General features: G+C 42.5%; 1 protein-coding gene across 2 annotated transcripts in view; it reads right to left on the reverse strand.

Annotated features, from left to right (window-relative positions):
- SHROOM2 (shroom family member 2) overlaps positions 1–20,515 on the reverse strand; it is a 131,713-nt gene that overhangs the window by 34,748 nt on the left and 76,450 nt on the right. The window contains exons 3-6 of one of the 2 annotated variants that reach the window (XM_074147890.1): positions 15,215–15,319; positions 12,928–13,059; positions 4,295–6,944; positions 2,258–2,361 (exon numbers count right to left, since the gene is read on the reverse strand). In XM_074147890.1, the coding sequence (XP_074003991.1) occupies positions 2,258–2,361; positions 4,295–6,944; positions 12,928–13,059; positions 15,215–15,319 (2,991 nt within the window). The remainder of the gene's footprint in view (positions 1–2,257; positions 2,362–4,294; positions 6,945–12,927; positions 13,060–15,214; positions 15,320–20,515) is intronic. The other variant, XM_074147900.1, reaches the window with a different exon arrangement.

The raw sequence follows: 20,515 nt of genomic DNA on the forward strand, positions 1-20,515 counted from the left end.
CCAGCAGCAAAAAGCCCAGGAGAAAAAAACTGCTTATCAAGCACTTTTTTTTTTCCCCCCATTTTTAACTATTTGCTGTTGCAATACTCCAACCCTTTTTCATTCTAGATTCAGTGTATTAAAAAGACTCATATTTCTCCTGAAAATAATCAGGGAAGCTGTAACAGTAGCATTGGACAGTCTCTAACCCAGAGGAGGCACCCGTGAACTCCACAGCTGCCTTTCATCTTGGGTGCCTGCACATCTAACCCCCCACAAATGCTGAAGGGCTGCTCCTGCATCCAACATGGTCATGCTGGCTTTGGTAGCACAAAGGCAACTGTAGCACACAGGCCTCAGTAGCACAAAATAAGGGCCACCAGTAATATAATCCAAACCCAAATTTTCAAAGAAAATATTAAGTTTGACCACAAGAAGACCTTAGGTTTGGATTTATATTCACGTCCTAGAACATACCACGGATTAGGTAGATTCGCTAGCCATTTGCGGATGGCTAGCTTTTAAAAGTAGGAAACTAAATGCCTTTAGGGCAGCTCAAAAATCATAAAATCAATTCATGTCACGATGAGTCCAGTTCCTTTTGTGCACAGGAACTCCTTGTTAAAAAAGAGCACACGGGAATACATATTCTTTCCCATAGGATAGCCATTCATCATCACGCAGTGGTAGTTCACAACAGAGAAATTAAATGCCCAAATGAGATTTTATTTAGTTTTTTTGAATGCAGAAGACATATAAGCCCTCTAATAACACAAGTGCTGAGGGAAAGACTGCGAAAAGAGACCATTTTACAAAACCTCCCATAATGTGGCGAAATGGCCAAACACTACATCTGAAATAGTATGTCAGAACAGGCTTCGGCTTGGAGAAAAAAAAAAAAAAAAAAAAAGAAGCTATTGCAGCTGGTGCCCAGTCATGTGATTTTCATGGATTCTGTGATTATAAAGCAAGAATTGTGCTGCACAAACATTGCTAAAACGCTGGCGTAGGAGTATTATTCACATGCTTTTGTGACTAGGTTCAGCACTGGTGGATGGAAATCATTTTACTTGTCCAGAGATGCTGTCTCTCTACAGAAGCACGTCTGCTGCCGGCTGATTGTGCTGCCGCTTCCCCCTCTCCCTCCCTCCCTCCCTCCCTTCCCTCCAAGCCCAATCTCCCCTCCACACGCGTGCGCAAACGGGCGCACACATTCACACCCTCATGGGCTATTCATTTTGAAATCAGTACGGTAAGTACAAAGGGCTACAAAAGAATTAGAAAAATAGCAGATGGTCTCTTCAGCTGGGCCATAAGCAACACAAAATATAACCATGTAAGACCACAAATAAATACTAATTTTTCACAAGCTTTTGTAGTCATGATTAGAGTATGTTTGCTACAGTTCATAATTTTCTCTCCCCTTGAGAGATTAATACCACATACAGAACTGAAGAAAGCCCGTAGAAATTATTTTTCCTATACACGTGTTTCTTCTGTTACAAAAACTGGAGCTATCAAACCTGGCGATAGCACTGTGTGCACAATCTCAGTTCGGCTGCCACACGCCACTTAACAGCCGCAGTATCAGCGACCGCTGAAATCACCACTTACATTACATCGTCTCCGGCAAACTGCGGGCCAGAAGGAGGGCACCCCCCCCCCCCCATGCTAGACTTTTAAGGATTTTAACTGCATTGGGCACACCGTCATACGTATGAAAGTGGTCTAAAAATATTGTACAGTTTAATTAAAACATGAATTAACAAAGAAAAGCAGAGCTGATCAAATGGGAAAACAACTTCTGGTGGCTTCTGCTCATGTACTGCATTCTGTACAGGCACAAGTAGAGAAAAGTCCCATTTACAGCACTACTGTCTTCCAGTAGCATAATGTCTTTGCCAAGGATAATACTGGAAAACTCTTTTGGGAAACAAGCATTCCCTCCCTGCTCTCCCCTGCAAAAAACCTGTAACTGATAAATATTAAAAATATCCGAATCATTTCATGCACACAAGTAAGAATCATCTGGCCCCAAATAAACTGTAATGCACTTGACAATTTATTCAAGCTCACCCCAAAGTCCCCATAAATTTCAGTCCCAACGTTAATTCTATCATGCACATCGAAGTATGTGGGGATAAGGAAGGAAGCAAGGGAAAAGGCATTGCAAAAACTCTGAAATCATCACAGCAAAACTTCCAGTTCGGGTCAGGAAAAGATCTAATCAGAGTTGCCATAAGAAATCTCTTAAAGCCAGAAATTAAGAAATACTTACCTTACAGCGCAGTTCCTTTCATCCAGATTGTTAACTTTAGAGAAAATACGCTCCCCATCTTCCTTTAAATCCTCTGCTTGCCTCCTCACTTCAACTGAGACTTCCTAAAAGTGGTTTACAGCACAAGTAAGACACCAAGTCATCATGTTTCAAACTCCCTGAAAAATCTATGATTATGGAACCTCTTATTTGTGGGTTTGCTCTGTTTGAATATACATGAAGTCAACAGCATAGCATGTCTTAAGCTTGTTTGGTTTTAAGTGGTACAGTATGCTATGTGACCTCTTGCGCAGCACTACCGACCTGGCTGTGCTCAAGTTACTGCTCTAATTTGCTGATCTACAGAAGAGCTTGACATTTAAATAAACCTTCGCAACTTCTATTTAGCAAAGACCAAAAAAAAAAATGCGGCAAAGAAGTTACAGAAGAGTCGCTTACATTTTAGAAGAGGCAAGTACGCACCAGCTTTTGAATCCCTGAGCATGTACTTTAGTTTCTCAGTAAAACACACAACACTGCTGTTCCAGAATTTTATTATCTCACTATCTTCAAACAACCACACCCAAAGCATAGCTTTGCATTACAAACACTGAACCTACAGGAAATTTAATTGCGCATTAGCACTGGAATCATCTGAATCATATATGCGAAACACCATCTTTATTTACTTCAGTCTGTTGTAAGCACCTTCAATGCACTTATCACCATATTTTCCAGGTGCCTAAACAGGTGTCTGCTTTTTGCCCCAGGAGGCCAATACTGAACTTAAAGGCACTGACTAATAAACCAGAAATGCATACATGGAATAGATTATATGATGATTTTTCTGCTGGGTAGGCAATTATTTAATAATTTAGCTAATTTAATTTTCAAAATAACTTCCAGGTGAATATTTCCAGTGCTTGGAATCTCTACCCTAGTAAATTACCCACATAGGTTAAGTCTACACGGAGAGTTCAAAAATAACTTTTGCAAATCTTAAAGAGTCCACAACTTTTAGAGATCAACATACTTTGTTTCTTTTTGAACTATTCTCATTCTACTCCCTGTACGTACACGCACAAAGGTGCTATGTGGATGTGTATGTATGCATGCATGCAATGTTGTTAGCAAGGGGGTAAAAAAAGGAAGAACTAATCTACAGCTGCATTGCCTCAATTCTTTTCTTGCATGAGGTGAAGTTCAACACAGATTGAACACACGATGACTCCTTATACATATCAGGCAATCTTGTAGCAGCCTGAACATCTTTTAAACAGAGAACTTAAGAGACTTGGTTTCTCTGTTTACTTCCCCTGCCACCCGCCAACCATTCCCTGGCCCTGCTCAGTTAAAAGTTAACTTAATATTTACTCGCAAGTTGAATAGACAATTGGCATCTCTCTAAGGAATAAATTTATACATGTTAAATCAAGCAAACTGACATAGAATAAAACACCAGGTTTCATTTGTTGCTGTGGTGTAGCTTTAACATCAACAGGCATATTTTTCTTCATCTCTAAACTTTATTAGATAGAAGTTTAGTCCTATGTAGCTCTTGCATGAAGCAAGTTTAGAAGAAAAGAGGAAATCCACGGAAAATGACTAGACCATTAACAAAATTGGACAAAAGTAGGTATTATTTCCCCTTGGAACTTTTTTCTTCATAGTTTCAGAGAACTGAAAGCCTTAAAATGGGGTAGGTAGCTACTCCAATGAAGAAATAACTCTGGGTGATCCTCCTATATCTCTAGTGTAAAAAATTGGATACTATCAAATCAACCAGGTTGTTGTCTTCCATCTGTCTACAATACACAAGAAATTACTTGATTCAGTTGATTTTTGCTACACTTAATTCCTGTGCAATACAAACTTTGATCTTCTTCATTTCACCTGAGAGCTACCTATAACAATTATTCTCTTACTGACAAAAGGCAAACACCACACTACATTGTGTTCCTAAACTGGAAATTTTCGTAAAAGTTATGTGTTTCCCCTCCACTACCTCCCTGCCTCCTCCTCAGGCAATTTAAAGAATGATGTGAAAGACACTTGTACCTGTTTGTAGAAATCAGTAGAAGGGGATGATCTAGACCTCTCATGGGTGTACTGGGGTTTCTCATGTTGTTCGTGGCCTGCATCAAGGATATTATCGGCTGAATGGTACCTTCCTGAACTCCTTGGCTCTATCGGCTTCCGCTGTTCCTTCCACGACGCCTGGTACTCCGCAAAGGTTCCCAGGCGCTGTGGCTGTTCAGATTTCACAATCCTATCAGCAGCCTTATTGCTGCTACTGTGCTGGACGTTATCTTTTGAAGCACGTGCAGTTTCAAGTCCAATAGAGGCTGCCCGACCTCTTCTCTCATACCATGACTCCTCTCCCTCTTGTCCACTGTGAGCTTTCCTATTCGGCCTCTCAGGCTGTCCCTCAGCTAGACTGTGGGGAGCTGGTTTCTGTGCCAGTTTCCTATATGCAGGCTTACTTGTTTCTTCAAAAAATTTCCACCTGTCTGCAAATGAGCCCAGGGCTTCTTCAGATGTATTTGGACGGCAATGAGCATGGCACTCATCCTCTGACATCCCCACCTCATTCATCTTCTCCGGTTCAGAGTAAGACTTCAGTTTTTGCTCTGTTGTGAACCTCTTCCTGGCTCCGATGCGAGAAACGTGATGAGTGCCACTCCCTGTAGGGTTCGGTTTAGCTTGTGTAGCCTCGAGGAATCCAGACGCATCTTCAGAAACCAAAGCCAATAACGAAGAGTTGTAACTACCAGTTTTCCGCTCGGGTGACCTGGGGAGATACTCAACGGGGCTGGGCTCCAAGTCCCGCCGTTTGAAGGACGTGGCCCTCAGAACCCTGGCCTGTGCTTCCTTGAGGTGATCTTTGTAGGTGCTGGTAAAGTTGGAGTCTGGGGATGGGGTGACGTTTTCTGCTGAATCTGGCCTCCAGGTCTCATTGGACTCCTCTGTTTCAGATGATCCTACTAACGTAGCAGTGCTTCTACTTTTCTGCAGCTTTGCTCTTCTCATTTGGATCTCATTTCTCAGGGTTGTTGCAAAACGATCACTCCTTCGTGCCTGTTTAGACAGGTGAGTGTCAAATGGGGCCTGTCGCTCTGTTACCAGTTCTGGGCTGTTGTCAGACTGCTTTTTCCCTTCCTGAGCTAAAGAGTGCAACATCGGGGTCTTCTGAGGAGAAATCTTGCTACTCTCATCTTTACCCCACCTAAAATCTTTCTGAGCAGATCTGTTTTCACTGGTAAGGACACAGCCTTTTACATACTCCTGTTGACTGTACTTAGTTTCACTTTCCTCAGAGCTGCTCTCAAAGTTTTTCTTTTGTCCAGACTTTTCAGTATGATTGGTTTTTTTAGCTTCTTCTACTACAGGACATCTAGCATCCCCCTCCCTGTCCACTGGGTAATGACTACTGTTCTCATACCCTTTCAGTGAAGATTCAACAGATTGTTGAGGTAGATAGTATTTTGGTTTTTGGACCATTGTGACAACAGCAGGATTTTCGTGAGGTCCAAGCGATGCATCGGTTCCCACTACAGGTTTCCAGCTGTCGTCCTTGAGTTGTAGTGGCTTTGAGCTTCCCTGAGCAGGCTGTTTTGCTGTCACGCAGTAATAACGACTCTGTCCGGTGTTGTCCACCTTCTGTTCAGCAGCACTGTTCGAAGAAGAGGAAGTGTTGAGCACACCGGCTTGGTTTGGACTGTAGCCATGGAAATGATCTGTTGGTAACTCCTGAATGCCACTATAGGACAGATAATGTTGCTGATCTTTAGGCGCAGCTAAGATCCTTGCATTGTGAAAAAAAGTGCTTTCATCACTGTACTGGTGCTGGTGGTGATAACTGTAAGCAGGCTGTGCAAACCGAACATCAGTGCTGGACAAGGATGACTGCAGTTTGTTCACAGGTCCTGCATTACTATTGTACCTTTCACCAGTTGAAGAAAAAGTGTGTTCTGAACTGAGATCAGGTTTATAATTTGAGCTGCTGACCCTCCTGTCACATGCTCTGGAGGGCCGCCGCTGCTGCTCCACAGTTTCCAAGTTCCAGTCACTCCTGGGCTGAGACCGGTTCAGGGCTGGAAAGTGCTGTGTGCTGGCACCCTCCGAGTACACAGGGCCATGGGCTTTCTCATGGCCTTTGGTAGCAGCAAAACTGTCACTACGAAGAGGTGGAGGTGGCGGGGGAGGAGACGAAGACTTCTTCTTATCAGGAACATACCAGACAGGTCCAAAACTGGATCTTCCAGAGCTAGCGAGCTTGCCATCAGGGTGTTCCTCTATTCTAGGACTTTTGTTGTTCTCATATTGGATGGGAGCTGGCAAATACCCAGGTTTGTCCTCTATTCCACTGTTGTCATTCAAGAACTGGCCAGGCTTGTTTCCATGCTTAGCAGTCTCCCAGTGGCCTACTTTGTACAGCATATTCTCTGTCGAAGAAGTGTCTGCATTGGATAGAGTGTGGTCAGGGGTGCTAGAACTTGTGGAGAAAGACCCATAAGCTGAATCCCGCTTACTTTGGCTCCCTAGATGATCAATGCTACTATTAGACCTTGCAGAAGTAAGTCTTCCATACTGGGCTATTTGTGGAGTGTGGTCCCAGCTGTCCATACTTCCCAAAGAGCTGAATTGGTCAGAAGCGCGATGTAGACTTGACTGATCCCACGAATTTGACAGGTCATGAGAAGAACAACTACAGTAGGAAACAAAGAAAAGCCTCAGCATAAATATACCAGTCCAAAATTGCCACAACATAATTATAAATATATAGCCACTGATTTTACTACCATTGTTTTAAGATCTATCTGCATAGCAGTTACTCAAGACAAACAATCTAATGAAATTGGAAGTTAGAACACGAAGCCAGGGCTTTATCTTTATACTCTGCCACCGACTCAAAGCTTGAAACCCTAAAAACTAACTCAACTTCCCTTTGTAAGTTTACCAATAAGCAATAAACAATTATCTCCTTGAAGGCTCCTCTCTCCCTTTACAAATTGTTGATTTTGCTGACTCTTAGACAAATTTAGTTTGATCTCCATTAACTCCCTCTTTTGGAAGGCAAGCACCAACTTATTTTTCAGCTTATTTTCCAGGCACCCCGATTCTTTCAGATATCAAACTCATGTACTTCCCTGTTCATCTTTTGTAATCTCACTCTAAACTTCTTCAGTCTATAAAGTTATTCCCCTGTCCTGCTTATCTAAACCTGCCCATTCATTTAATGTTTTCATTTCTAAACAAAGGTTCACTAAAAACATTTGCCTCAAATGCCACCATTTGAGTTCCGAGCTTCCACATGCACCTTGTCAATGTGGTTTCAAACCACCCTCAGGTTGACACCCTTACAAGAGTCTCATTCAATTCCACCTAGTTCCACAACACTGACAGGAAAACGTCACAAGGAGATGCCAAAGCAACATAAGCTCTGCATGGCCAAAATTAAACTTCTGACCTTTCTTCAAGAATCCTTACTGCCACCAGTTCCTCTCTTTCACTCTTTCCACTATAGAAACATCTTTGACATTGTACTTTCTCTGGTTCATTTACCCAGGACACTATTTCAAAATCTTGCCACTTCAGTTGTTTTCCTACCCCATCAGTTTTGTTCTGGTTTCTTTCTTTTCTTTTGTGTCTTTCACAGCACCCACCTCCTGTCAATCCAACACACTGATGCCAAGATGATAGTCTTTCCAATTATTCTCAGCACATCTCCCTGTTTGAACTTCGCTGGCAGCTCCTCCTGCTTTTATACACCAAATTGAAATTCTTGCCCTTGCATGCAAAACCCCTTGGTAGAAATCCCAGAATTATTCCACTTCCCTGTAGCTATAATTATATGAAGCATCTATCAAATCTTGTGCAGTAAAGAAACCTGTGAAAGCTAGCAATGAAATTAGATTAGTCCACATAAAAAATACAAAGAGTGATATAGATCTTTTTTTCTGTCAAAAATATTGCAAAGGTCAACTAAACAGTTCTTTGGAATCCAGTATTAACAGAAGAATTGCTTCCCCACCCCCCCATTACTGTAACCTTTGTAACTTTGTTCATACAACGTGGTCAAAAGCAATTTGTGCGAAATAAGAGAAGGTATACTTTGTGTTTATTTTCTAAAAGCATTTTTTTAACAAGATACACTAGCATTGGCCTCATCTTGTGGGTTTTTTATTCTTCCATTCTTTTATTTTCAGCATTTTAAAATACCTTGTTGAATACTTAAAAAGGTCTTAATTGTCTTTAGGCAGATACCATGGCTCATGTAAAAAGTGTCTTGGTCATTATTAGGATCTCCCTTGTTAATGAATAATGTAAGCCAGATACTGCTATGATTTGCTGATATTTCCCCTCCTTTTCAGCACCAAGGAGATACTTGGCATCGACTTAAATAAAGACGACACTTGTGCAGGAAAGCCTTAATTTACAAGTCTCGTGTAGATCTGCTGGTATCAAATGCAAAGCAGAGATCATCAGCACAAGAGGTTCAAAACCCTGCTAGAAAACGCCTAATGGGAACTCAGCAGATGCAGCAAAAGCTTCAAAGAAAGGACAGGAAAATTTCTGATAGTGTGTTACTGCAAAGCATGACCACTTCCTGTGGTCCTTAACTGCAGGACAATCCTCCCATGAATCCTGACATGGAAGAGAGCTCAAAAGCTATTTCCCTGCCTGAGCCTGGCATCCCAGGATATCTGTCTCTCAACAGCTTTTTTAGAGTGGATTCACAAAAGCACTTACACTGCTGGTCAAAGTCTGGCAGATGAAGTCCAGGAAATAATCTACAAATACCATCCTTGGCCACTTTGGCCAACAAGCACCCCACCCAACGCTGGGGTATGAGTTTCTGCTTCTGGGCCTTCCCAGAAATGACATCTCAGCAAATCACAGAATCTTCTACGTTGGAAGGGACCTTCAAGATCATCTAGTCCAACCATCAACCTAACTGACAAAACTAAACACCCACAAAACAACAAAATGCAACACCATCACTAAACCATGTCCCCCAGCACCACGTCAACCTGTCTTTTGAACACTTCCAGGGATGGTGCCTCAACCACCTCCCTGGGCAGCCCATTCCAATGTCTGATAACCCTTTCAGTGAAAAAATTTTTCCTAATATCCAGCCTGAACCTCCCCCGGAGCAACTTGAGGCCGTTTCCTCTTGTCCTGTCACCCGTGACTTGGGAGAAGAGACCGACCCCTGCCTCTCTACACCCTCCTTTCAGGTAGTTGTAGAGGGCAATAAGGTCTCCCCTCAGCCTCCTTTTCTCCAGGCTGAATAACCCTAGTTCCCTCAGCCTCTCCTCATAAGACTTGTGCTCCAGACCCCTCACCAGCCTTGTTGCTCTTCTCTGGACCCGCTCCAGCACCTCAATGTCTTTTTTGTGGTAAGGGGCCCAAAACTGGACACAGTGCTCGAGGTGGGGCCTCACCAGTGCCGAGTACAGGGGGACGATCACCTCTCGAGTCCTACTCGCCACACTGTTCCTGATACAGGCCAGGATGCCGTTGGCCTTCTTGGCCACCTGGGCACACTGCTGGCTCATGTTCAGCCGGCTGTCCACCAACACCCCCAGGTCCTTTTCTGCCAGGCAGCTCTCTAGCCACTCTGCCCCAAGCCTGCAGCGCTGCATGGGGTTGTTGTGACCCAAGTGGAGGACCCGGCACTTCACCTTGTTGAACCTCATCCCATTGGTCTCAGCCCATTGATCCAACCTGTCCAGATCCTTCTGCAAAGCCTTTCTACCCTCCAGCAGGTCGACACTGTCACCCAACAGTGTCGTCTGTGAACTTCCTGAGGGTGCACTCAATCCCCTCGTCCAGATCACTGAATCACTGATAAAGATGTTAAAGAGAATGGGTCCCAGTACCGAGCCCTGGGGGACACCACTCGTGACCGGACGCCAACTGGATTTAACTCCATTCACCACCACTCTCTGGGCCCGGCCCTCCAGCCAGAAGGACCACATTCAGACCGCATGGGATTACAGACCAAATGTACCTGACCATAATTGCTCCAGAAACTCAGTTTAAACAGCTTTGTCAAAGCATAGTTGCCTCACACCCACACCTGTAAGGCCAGAACAAAGTAGAAGACGTTGTTGGTTGCAACTGCGCACCCAGGGCACATGAAAAAAAAAAAATTATAAGGTCCTCTATCATAGTATATCCTACTGGAAGAAAATGCAGGGTATAAACTTTCAGCAACTTAAGATAGTTCATACCGACACCTCCCAGAAAAGTGCACTCAGCCTTAGCCTAGGGTGTGCTAGGAAAAAAGCCTGCACCCATGTTGTCAAGGTGTAACTTCTGTGAAAAAGACAGCAGAAGACCCACAGAGGAATCACAGAGGGAAATTAAGGTACCAAATACTTACAAGGTCTAACTCTTTAGCCTTGCATGAGAGTCACCTAGACCTAGCCTAGCACTCCCAAAACAGTTTACAGTTTTTGAATGGAAGTCACATGATAAAACAACACACATATAGTGGTGGATGTGGAGATCTGGGCTCCAAAACTACCCTCTCTCCTATCTACATTGATATGGTCTCTTCTGGTCTGACCGTCTTCCTCTAGCTTTGTGCACCTTCTCAAAGGTCCAAATTCAGTAGGCTGGCAAAAAACTGCCACCAAAACCAACCACACTTCCCCCCCCCCGGCCTTCTCCCTACCAAAACCAAATCAATTACCTATAGCTAGATGTAGCTATGGACAATCTTCAGATTGTTGCTTTGTCCAGGTGTGGCCCAACCTGCAAACCCCAGATATATCCTGCTTGGAAGACAGCAAAAGCACCTCTCCCCCTGATCTAACTCTCCATGTTTTACAAACGATTTAGTTATCACACTCACAGACAGAATGCACGCAGGCACACTCAGAAGATATTTTAGGCTCTGAATACCAATTTCAGATGCTTAGCTTAAGGAAGGCCAAGAAATAGCAGAAATAGCCTTGGGATGGGATTCTTGGGCTAGAAATATACTCTCCTGGGGCTATTTCTATTATCCCCTTGCATACTGATTGCTACGCGTCCTGTTCAGCTTGGTGCTTGACTTAAGAGTGCAGGGTGCTTCTTCGTTTTGTGATTTGTACTTTGAAAGTGGGGAACCTCTGAAGCTGCTCACCTTGTCTTTTTGCAGATGAGCAAGCCCAAAGAAGCCCCGCAACTGGGATTCTCCTTGGGCAGACACTCTGGAAATGCTGGGCCTCCAGCAGCCACACTCTGAAGTCAGCTCTGTCACTGAAACTGTCTCGGGCAACAGACATCAGGACTGACAGATGACCCAAACACATCACCTTTCAAGTGGGCAGCACAGGCAGCCAAAGAGTTCAGGATGGCAGTGCTCTGGGAATCCTGGTATTAGACTGTGCTAAAGCCACTAAAATCTTTCAGCAGCATCTCAGAGAGCAGAATTTGCCCTTTAAATTAATACTGATGTCTGCCAGCATTGCTGATATTTCCGATATGTGGGGGGAAAGGATTGCTCTATTCCCCTCCTCCTTTTCCCACAATTTCCTGCCTAAAGTTCATTTCAAACTGGCCTTGAACCAAATGAGTATTTTTTTCTTCTTTAAATATTGTGATTCATCAACCAAATGAGTATTTTTTTCTTCTTTAAATATTGTGATTCATCTAGTTCCTATGAAATGACACTGAGACATGAGTCCTGTAATATTTTACAAGGTACAAGGACAACCATCAGGAAGAACAGGAAGCCTATATTGATTTACAGCTCCATCAGAAGCCTCGGTAGACTGAAGTAGAAAAATTCCTGAGTTACTATTGCAACTAGGAACTCTATGAAGTTTTTAGAAATTTCTGAACTTTATTTCTATGTACAAGGACTTTTTTTGTCTTCCAATCTAAATATTTAATTCAGCCCATCTACATGAAATTTAAGTACAAACTCAAGGTATTTACAGCTTTTTTTTTTTTTTTTTTACACTCACAAAACAACAAAAAACCTTTGTGAAAATGCTGAAGAATGTCACCTACAAGCAGAAAACAAACAAGAAGGTGTAACCAGACACAAACAGGCATTACCTAAAAGTTTAAGTTTCACAACTACAAATGCACTGGCCCCAGCCTTTCTCCCCTAGTGCTAAATGAGACCTAACAAATATTAAGGTGCTTTAAACAGGGACTGAAAGTCATTGGTCTTATTACCTCTCTGCACAAGCAAGAGCACAACTGTAGGGAAGATCAGATTACAGAAACAGTTCAACTAATAAAACCGGTAAAACCTTCCAACAGGAAAACATTCTGCACCTTCCTTTAGCAAAAGGCTTTTTAATAGCCTCAAAGAACATTTTTCAATTTCACTTTAGTTATGTTGATTTTGATGGTTTCTTTTCATTTACAAAGGTTTAGGATTTTACACCAGTGAACATCAAAAGGAAAGGCAGAGCAAGAAACATAACCTTTGGAGTGCCTTTAAAGCTAGTTTCTTACCTTTCAGTCACACGCACATATCACATACTGTTTCTGAAATCCACTCATCCGTATGTCAAACTTCCCATGCTTCCCCTTCACGTGTTGAAAGGACAGGCAAATACTAAAGACGTATAACACAACCATTCTGTGTTCGTGGCTTTAAAAAACACTCAATGTCATGACCTACATTATTATTGTCTCGCTGTTGGACCTTAATGCCTGTAACTTAAGCAGAGACTCACCTTGCATGATAGCGCGAGTGCCAGGAAGCGCAGGCATTGGAGGAGGAAAGGTGTGACGTGGCTGTCTCGGGTTGACTTTCTGTGAATTTGGTCGCGTGCCAGGAGTGAGGCCTGCAGGCTAGGTCATTTCTTCTGAAAACGAGAGAATCAGAGCGTATGAGTTTAATGCAAACGGTCCAGTAAGGTGACGTGCAGAAAAAAAACCCTACCAAACACTACAGTCAAAATCTAGTCAAATTCTATACAGATAGGACAGGGGCATAATGACTTCAAATGACAGCAAATGAGGCAACTTTCTACATGCATGTCAGTTTTGAAAAGACATCAACATTTCTTTAAAATGTTTGAGATGCAGTGAAATGTCAATACTCTCCAAGGTCTGTGCTTGCGTGTTTTTTGGTTTTGGGTTGGTTTTTTGCTTTTGTTTTAGTTTTGTTTATTTTGGTGATGAGGTGGCTTTTACGAAGGGTGGAGACAGGCAAACAAATTTTAAAGTACCTGACGTATCCAGAGCTTTAACAATTAAAGCTAATACTGAGACTTATGGCTCTTTTACAACATGTCATTGGTACAGTAGGGCTTTGGCAAAGTTTTATTATAGGTACATGCTTATAGGAGGAGGTGGGAAGAAAAGAGTTACTGACAGGAAGGAATAAAGCCATGTACATTGTTCCATACAAGTTAGTAAGAGTGAGATAACTAATCATTTTAACTCCAGCCAAGTTCTGCCCCAGCTCTTGAAATCTTTAGCACCCCAGGTATGCAGGGGCTTTTGTTTGTTTGGGGGGTTTTTGGCTTTTAAAGAATACACCTCAAAAATAGTTCAGCAATTCAAAGCCCCTGAATATCTACTTGGATATCCTCTCCAAACTTAACTGAAGATATTCCCTCTAAGAAGTACAACAATAAGTTGTTAGAGCTTTGAAAATTGCAAAACTTTCTGCAAAACTGCATTATGCTCCTCTGCCCCTTCCTTCAGTTCAGGAATTAGTAACAACAGCTTGCACTTCCTCCAAAGGACTTGCCGTTTGCAACACCTCTCATAAAATAAGTGCATTCTTTTTCCCCAATGTTAAATAATCCTTCTGGGTGGAATTCAGCTACTTCTGTTTCAGTGAGCAGATGCCGGGCATGGGCCATTTGTCTCGACCCTCTCAGTCGCCCAGGAAGGAAGCAGGAACTTCTTGAAGGTAATTCATCCTGCCCTTCTCTTTGCTTCATCTTGGAGGAAGCGTAATTTAAAATTTAGACAAGGTACAGGGCGAGACAAGTCCCACTCTTCCAAGCCACAGTCTGAAACAAAGGCTTACAGGACCTTAGCTCCTGAGTGGTTTTTTTAATGCACTTATGTATTTATGAAGTTTATTGCTGCAAGGTTAAGTAATTTGTCTAAGTTACAAAGTAATTTGCTAGGCTAAGAAAGTGTTCCCTTCTTTTCATCTTGAATTCTAAAGGCAGTTCTACTTTTTTTTTTTTTTACTCATTCACTCTTTTAATAAATTTGGGTTACCAGACAGTCACTAGATTTAGAGAACAAAACCAAAGCTCATTATAAACCCAGTATCTTCCAAACAGGTCAAATTTGAGTACACAGCTTTTTGTAGTACATTCAGGAAGATCTGATGAATTCAATGATGAATTGCCTTTCCAAAATCTGCATGTGAGACTAAAAAAGGAAAATAATAATTCTACAGGGAAGCTGTAATTTGACTAAGAAGTGTAGCATCATTACTGTCACTAAAAAAAGAAGTAATTGTTTCCATAAACAAAAGCCTACTCTTCCCAGCATGACAAAAGAGAAAACAGTGAAGCAGAGCATCACTATGTTGTTCTTTCTTGGTAGAATGTGAAAATCTGAGAGTGAGTGGAGAAGCCCAAATACTCTCAGTGCAAATAAGTGCAAGAGATTCTGCTCAGCCAGACGACATTGGGCTGCAGACGGTCCGTGCATACTTTAAGGGCCCCGAGCCTGTGTTCAGGTATGGGAAAAAAAATCATTCCACTGTTCAGCTGTTTCCCACCTGTTTAAGCAAATTCAACAGACCTCCTAGGTATCTGTTCAGCAAAAAGTTTCATCTGCTATGAGACAATTACTTTTCTATGATGCACCACTAAGGAAACACAAGGCTATAAAGATAGCACAATACAGGCAATGTTTGGAGTGTGAGGAAATGAAGGTTAGGAAAGAGGACTTTTGTGATGGTTTGCTATGGGTTTGGCAAATGGTAGGGGAATTCAATCACTGGGAAGGAAGAGAAGGGATGCACTTGAAAAGTCAGTACTGTACCTCATGGAACTTCTCAAGATCTTCATAAGATAATTTCTCGCCACATGAACATCTTTTTCAGATGGCATTTTCTGTGCTACAATATCCACCACCACTTTCATCTTCCTGAGCAACCAAGCAAGGGGAGGAACAGACTGGACTGAGTTGTGACAAGGTAAGTCAAGTGGACAAGAACTTATAAGTTCTGTTTCATTTTTTTGCATTTGTGGACACGTGTATTTTAGAGGTTGGGGGTTTTTGTTTGGTTGGTTGGTTTTTTTTTGTTTGTTTGTTTTTTTGAGACATAATAGTCTGAACAGCCTAAAAATACTGGTGGGATACCTGGAGGGTGAATCACGTAGACACCTGCTTTTGTTGAAGTCCACAACATGACTAAACATTAATTTACTGTGCATAGACAACAATGCTTTCTGATGGATTCTCACCATTTAATGACATTTACTATTTCCTGCATTTCAAGAAACAAATTTTTCTAACAATAAATGGAGCGCAGCATGACTATTGATTTCAAAACTCAGCACAAACGGGTAGAAGGACTGGAAAGAAAAGATTAAAGGACTCAAACCAGGAATATTTTGCAGGCAACTAAAGATGCTGGAAGCTGAGCATTTATATTCTAATGTAATACCTCTGCCTTAATTCTGAGTGACAGAATGAGATCATCTGAACCTACAACCCAGAAAACCTCTAGCATTAATGGAAGCATTAATAAAAGCATTTCACTGAGAGTGTCTTTCTACCAGTGGCTTTTACAAAAGCTGCTGGAAGGAAAAAGCTGATAAGCTCTGAAGATATGATACAAAGGGAAAAAACAATTTCTATTGACTATAAGCAATCCGTTAGGTAGTGGTCTCAATGACATATATGTGCAAATACTTTAGCAATGAAGCAACCTTTCCAATCCAGTTTTTGAGAGTAAATCTGTTCTTTTATAGTTACTGCTTGGAAGTCATTAAGAAAGACATTCTGAATTTCACAGGCTATAGAGATTACAGAGACTGGCTTATATTGCTACAGCAATACTGAGGAGGCTGCCTAGATTTTTGGGGGGGAAGGGTGAGGAGGAGGAAGAGAGAAAATGTACTTCCTTGATGAGGAAAAAAAATTAAACTGGACAAGCAGATTCATCTATAAAACAACAACAGAAGTCATAAAAAAATCTTAAAAATTAGAAGTAGACAAGAAATTTAATAAAGTAACTCAACTACCTCAGCACACAACAAAAATATCAATGAATATGAGCCATTTCCTCTGTTTTCAGACACATTCTAAATTCCTGTAGGTACCGTTCAGACATAAGAACCCGCAGATACAACAACAGAGGCCTGTATTTCCCCACCCCAGGAGAATTTCTGTTTTATTCCCATCCACCAAAGAGCACTCTTGCTGTAACCCTACCATACCCGCTTTTACATTTGGAGTCCCAAAGCAAAAGGAGGACAGGCGGTTCTGGGAAAAGCATCCAGGTGGAAAGCAATCGCTAGGATTTATTTGCCTGTTAATGTTTTGTTCCAGCCCTCTGCTGAATAAACAAAGATGGAAGGCCTAACTGCTGGCTCACATGTAAGCATAAGGCTGCCAATCTTTTCACTCCAAGTAGCAGCAGCTACACATGACAGAAGCTGTACAGTATTTCTGAAAGAGAAAACTGGCTTTTCATCCCTCTCATTCATCTCATTACTGGCCCCTTCTGTTTAGCTCAAAGGAGTGTTTTTAATACCAGCAGCGCTGACATACCCACAGAAAAACACTCTGACCCATCTCAAGAACCAGGCAATGAACAGTTCCCTATAGAGATTTTTCAGGTAAAACTTTGGAAATGTGAAAACATTTCCAAAGGAATGGAAATGTGAAATGTGAAAACATTGAGCAATCTGGCCTAGTGAGAGGTGTCCCTGCCCATGGCAAGGGGGTTGGAACTTGATGATCTTTAAGGTCCCTTCCAACTCTAACCATTCTACAATTTTGTGATTCTAAAATGAACTGAGAGCCATACTGATGGGGCATTTTAACCAGGACTGCCCAGCCTCTTCCCTTTTTAAAGGCTATCTTCTGTTATTTCATGTCCTTATGTTGCCCGAAACGTACCGATCCGTATGACTACTTTTCACCTTAAATCTAAGTAATTATTCAAAATGACTGAGCTCGTCTGGGGGCGGGGGGGTTGGGGGGGGGTGAGGGCAGGAGGAGAAGCCATTCCAGTTGACAGAAAGCCCACCACCACCACCGGGTTTCACCGAGGCTGAGAAGGGCAGCACAAAGCGGCCACAAAGAGGGTTTTAAATCTCCACGTCAAGGCGGAGAAGCCGCCTGCGGCTACCGGCGAAGCTTGGGAGGCGGGCAGGGCACCCGGCGGCCCCCGCCCCGCTCCGCCACCGCCCCCTGCCGGCGGCCGCCGGCACCGCCCCCCGCCCGCCCAGCCCCGCAGGGACACCTCCCTCTAAGACCAGGTTGCTCAAATCCGTCATCGTTTGTAGTTAGGGTGCCCTACGGCACATCTAAGCAGAAGCGGGCATTTGATGCCAGTCCTTGGGAATACGATGCTTCCTGCTGCTCACCTGCATCAGCTGCACCAAGAAATAAAACCTGGGCTTAGACAAGAATTCCAAGTTTTTCTAACTTAAGGCCGAGTCAGTGGCCTCAGTCAGAACTGAGCTTGTATCTACAAAGAATTGTTACACATTCTCAGCCCTGATTTTCTGAGTCAAAATTGTTGTAGTGATTATAGTAAAGATTCTTCTAAAAATGTATTCAAGTTTTCAGTCACTTTAGTTTTGACAGAACATCTTTGGTCGCAAAGCTGCAGCCCGCCGTTTCACACTATAGTCCACATATTCACTCAGCCTCAAGGTACACCTTCCCCGCAAGCCCCAGGATCTGGGAACCAGTCCATATAGTTACAGGATCAGAATCACAGAATCATCACGGTTGGAAAGGACCTCTGAGATCACCGAGTCCAACCATACACACACAAAAAACCCCTACAATCTCGGGCACTAGAGCATGCCCTGAAGTGCCATGTCTACACGTTTCTTAAATACCTCCAGGGATGGCGACTCCACCACCTCCCTGGGCAGGCTCTTCCAGTGCCTGACCACTCTCTCAGTAAAGTAATTCTTCCTAATAGCTAATCCAATCCTCCGCTGCCGCAACTTCAGACCATTTCCTCTGGTCCTGTCATTATTCCCTTGGGAGAAGAGTCCAACACCCACCTCTCTACACCCTCCTTTCAGGTAGTTGTAGAGGGCAATGAGGTCTCAGCCTCCTCTTCTCCAAACTAAACATGCCCAGTTCCCTCAGTCTCTCCTCGTATGACCTGTTCTCAAGTAATATTGAACAGCAGCTACCAAAATAAAATTCTTCTCCCTCCATTCACCATGATCCAACTCAGACTTTTCAGCAGTGAAGCAAAGCCTTTCCTCCAGCACTTCATTTTTTAATGTAGCCCAAGTTCATGTTTGACAGTTACAGCAGGAGGTCCAAACAGCTTACAGTTATTTCAGAACTTGCCTATAACCAGGATTTTATCCCGATTTCAGTGTAAGGTGAACAGCTACAAGACTGCCCTGCGCGCACGCCGTGGCTGCAACGCTAAGGAAATGCAGAAAGGCTGCAGTACTAAGATAAAACAGAAACCTGCGTGTGCTTAAAGGTCAAATGCACAATTCGTTGGCGTTCTCGAAGAAGAAGCACACTTGGACACCGCGTGTACTGAACGGTACAGCTCACAAGGTGCCCTCAGATTGTTTCAAAGCCAAATAAACCAAATCATTCCGCAGTTGTTTCTCCTATGGAAAAAAATCCTCTCATAACGTCATCAAGGCACCCAGTTCCAAACAGCGTTAGCCCACACCAGCCAGGCAATTAACTACAAGAAGTTCAGCCTTTGGGATCTCCTCAGAAAGCATCTCATCCATCATTTTTTATTCCATGTAGAGAAAATTTCAAGAATTTGTAGTGACGGCACAGGTGCCCTTGTTTGTCCCCTTATAAATCCCAAATGACTTCATAGTTCCCGGCTTTCTCACCCCACCTCCTTTAAAATAACACTAGGCCAGACATACCAACACTTTGTTAATGTATTTTTTATAGATCTGTATTTGCTGCGGGAAAAAAAAAAAGTCTTTCCAAGCCATGCCTTCTTTTTATTGTATTCCTCCGTTCACCAATCTTGTGCTCCATGGATTAAAATACATTAGAAGACTAACATATCACACAATTAAATGGGTATGTAAAAAGACACTGTAACCAAACTATCAAATCACTTATTCAATTTATGAAAAACATTACTCAGATATTTTTAGTCTTCTGATTCCCTGTGCGGGGGGGGGAGGAGGCTGCAAACCACGATGAAGCTGCAGTTACTCACAGGGGTCTCAAATAACAATAAGAAATAACAATGTCACTGGTTTTCCTTCCAAAAATACCTCAATATATTTTTCCCTGCAGATTGTGAAGACCTCACCCAACTGCCTAACCTGGGAGCTCATGTTTAGAACGGCATGATTTTTTTTCTAAAAAGAAAAAAAGATAAAATTGCTATCTGAACAAATTAAAATATTTTTTTGGAATGAGCACTTATTTGGTCATAACATCTTTCTTTCTTCTTATCCTCCCTTCAAATAGACAAACAACATTCCTTTCTACAGAGTACTGAAGGTGTCATCACCTTCCACAAAGACATTAAGTGTTTTCTCTCTCAGGCAACTATGTTCGCAGAATTCAAATGACTTCATGTTACATTAGTCACCACTGGCAGATCTATCAGCCAGTATCTAAAATTTGGCAAGAGACTAAGATCCAGTGGCAAAACTACATGAGGAATGTGAACAACTTCTTGTGTCATTCTCAATAATTCAATAGACCCAGGAGTATCTTAATCTCGGCTCAAACGGTTGTTATCAATTCCATAAAGAAGCTTTAGGTTAAGTGCAATACAATCCCCTTGTCCTTTCCCCTTGCCATTTTCAGTGCTGTCCTGCCTCCCGACATACCTGTCTATATCTTTGGATGTAACAGAAAACCAAGCAATGGGTAAAAGTGATTTTAAAAGGAGGACAAAACATCAAAACACTTGAGGTTGAACACTTTTCCTGAACAGTTACTCTCCTACTTTATTTCTTCCTCATTTTGTTGAAAATGGACAGAGGAAGGGGGAGTGGTATGTATGTGCAAAAGAATATGAGAAGAAAGAAAACCACAGAAAGCCTGCTTAAAATTTTCATGCGACAATCCCATATTGAAGGATCCCCCCCAAATTTAAAAATTCCCACAATATATTTTGAAGTAAACCTTCACTGT

The sequence above is a fragment of the Numenius arquata genome, chromosome 1 (assembly GCF_964106895.1).
Source record: "Numenius arquata chromosome 1, bNumArq3.hap1.1, whole genome shotgun sequence".
NCBI lineage: Eukaryota > Metazoa > Chordata > Aves > Charadriiformes > Scolopacidae > Numenius > Numenius arquata.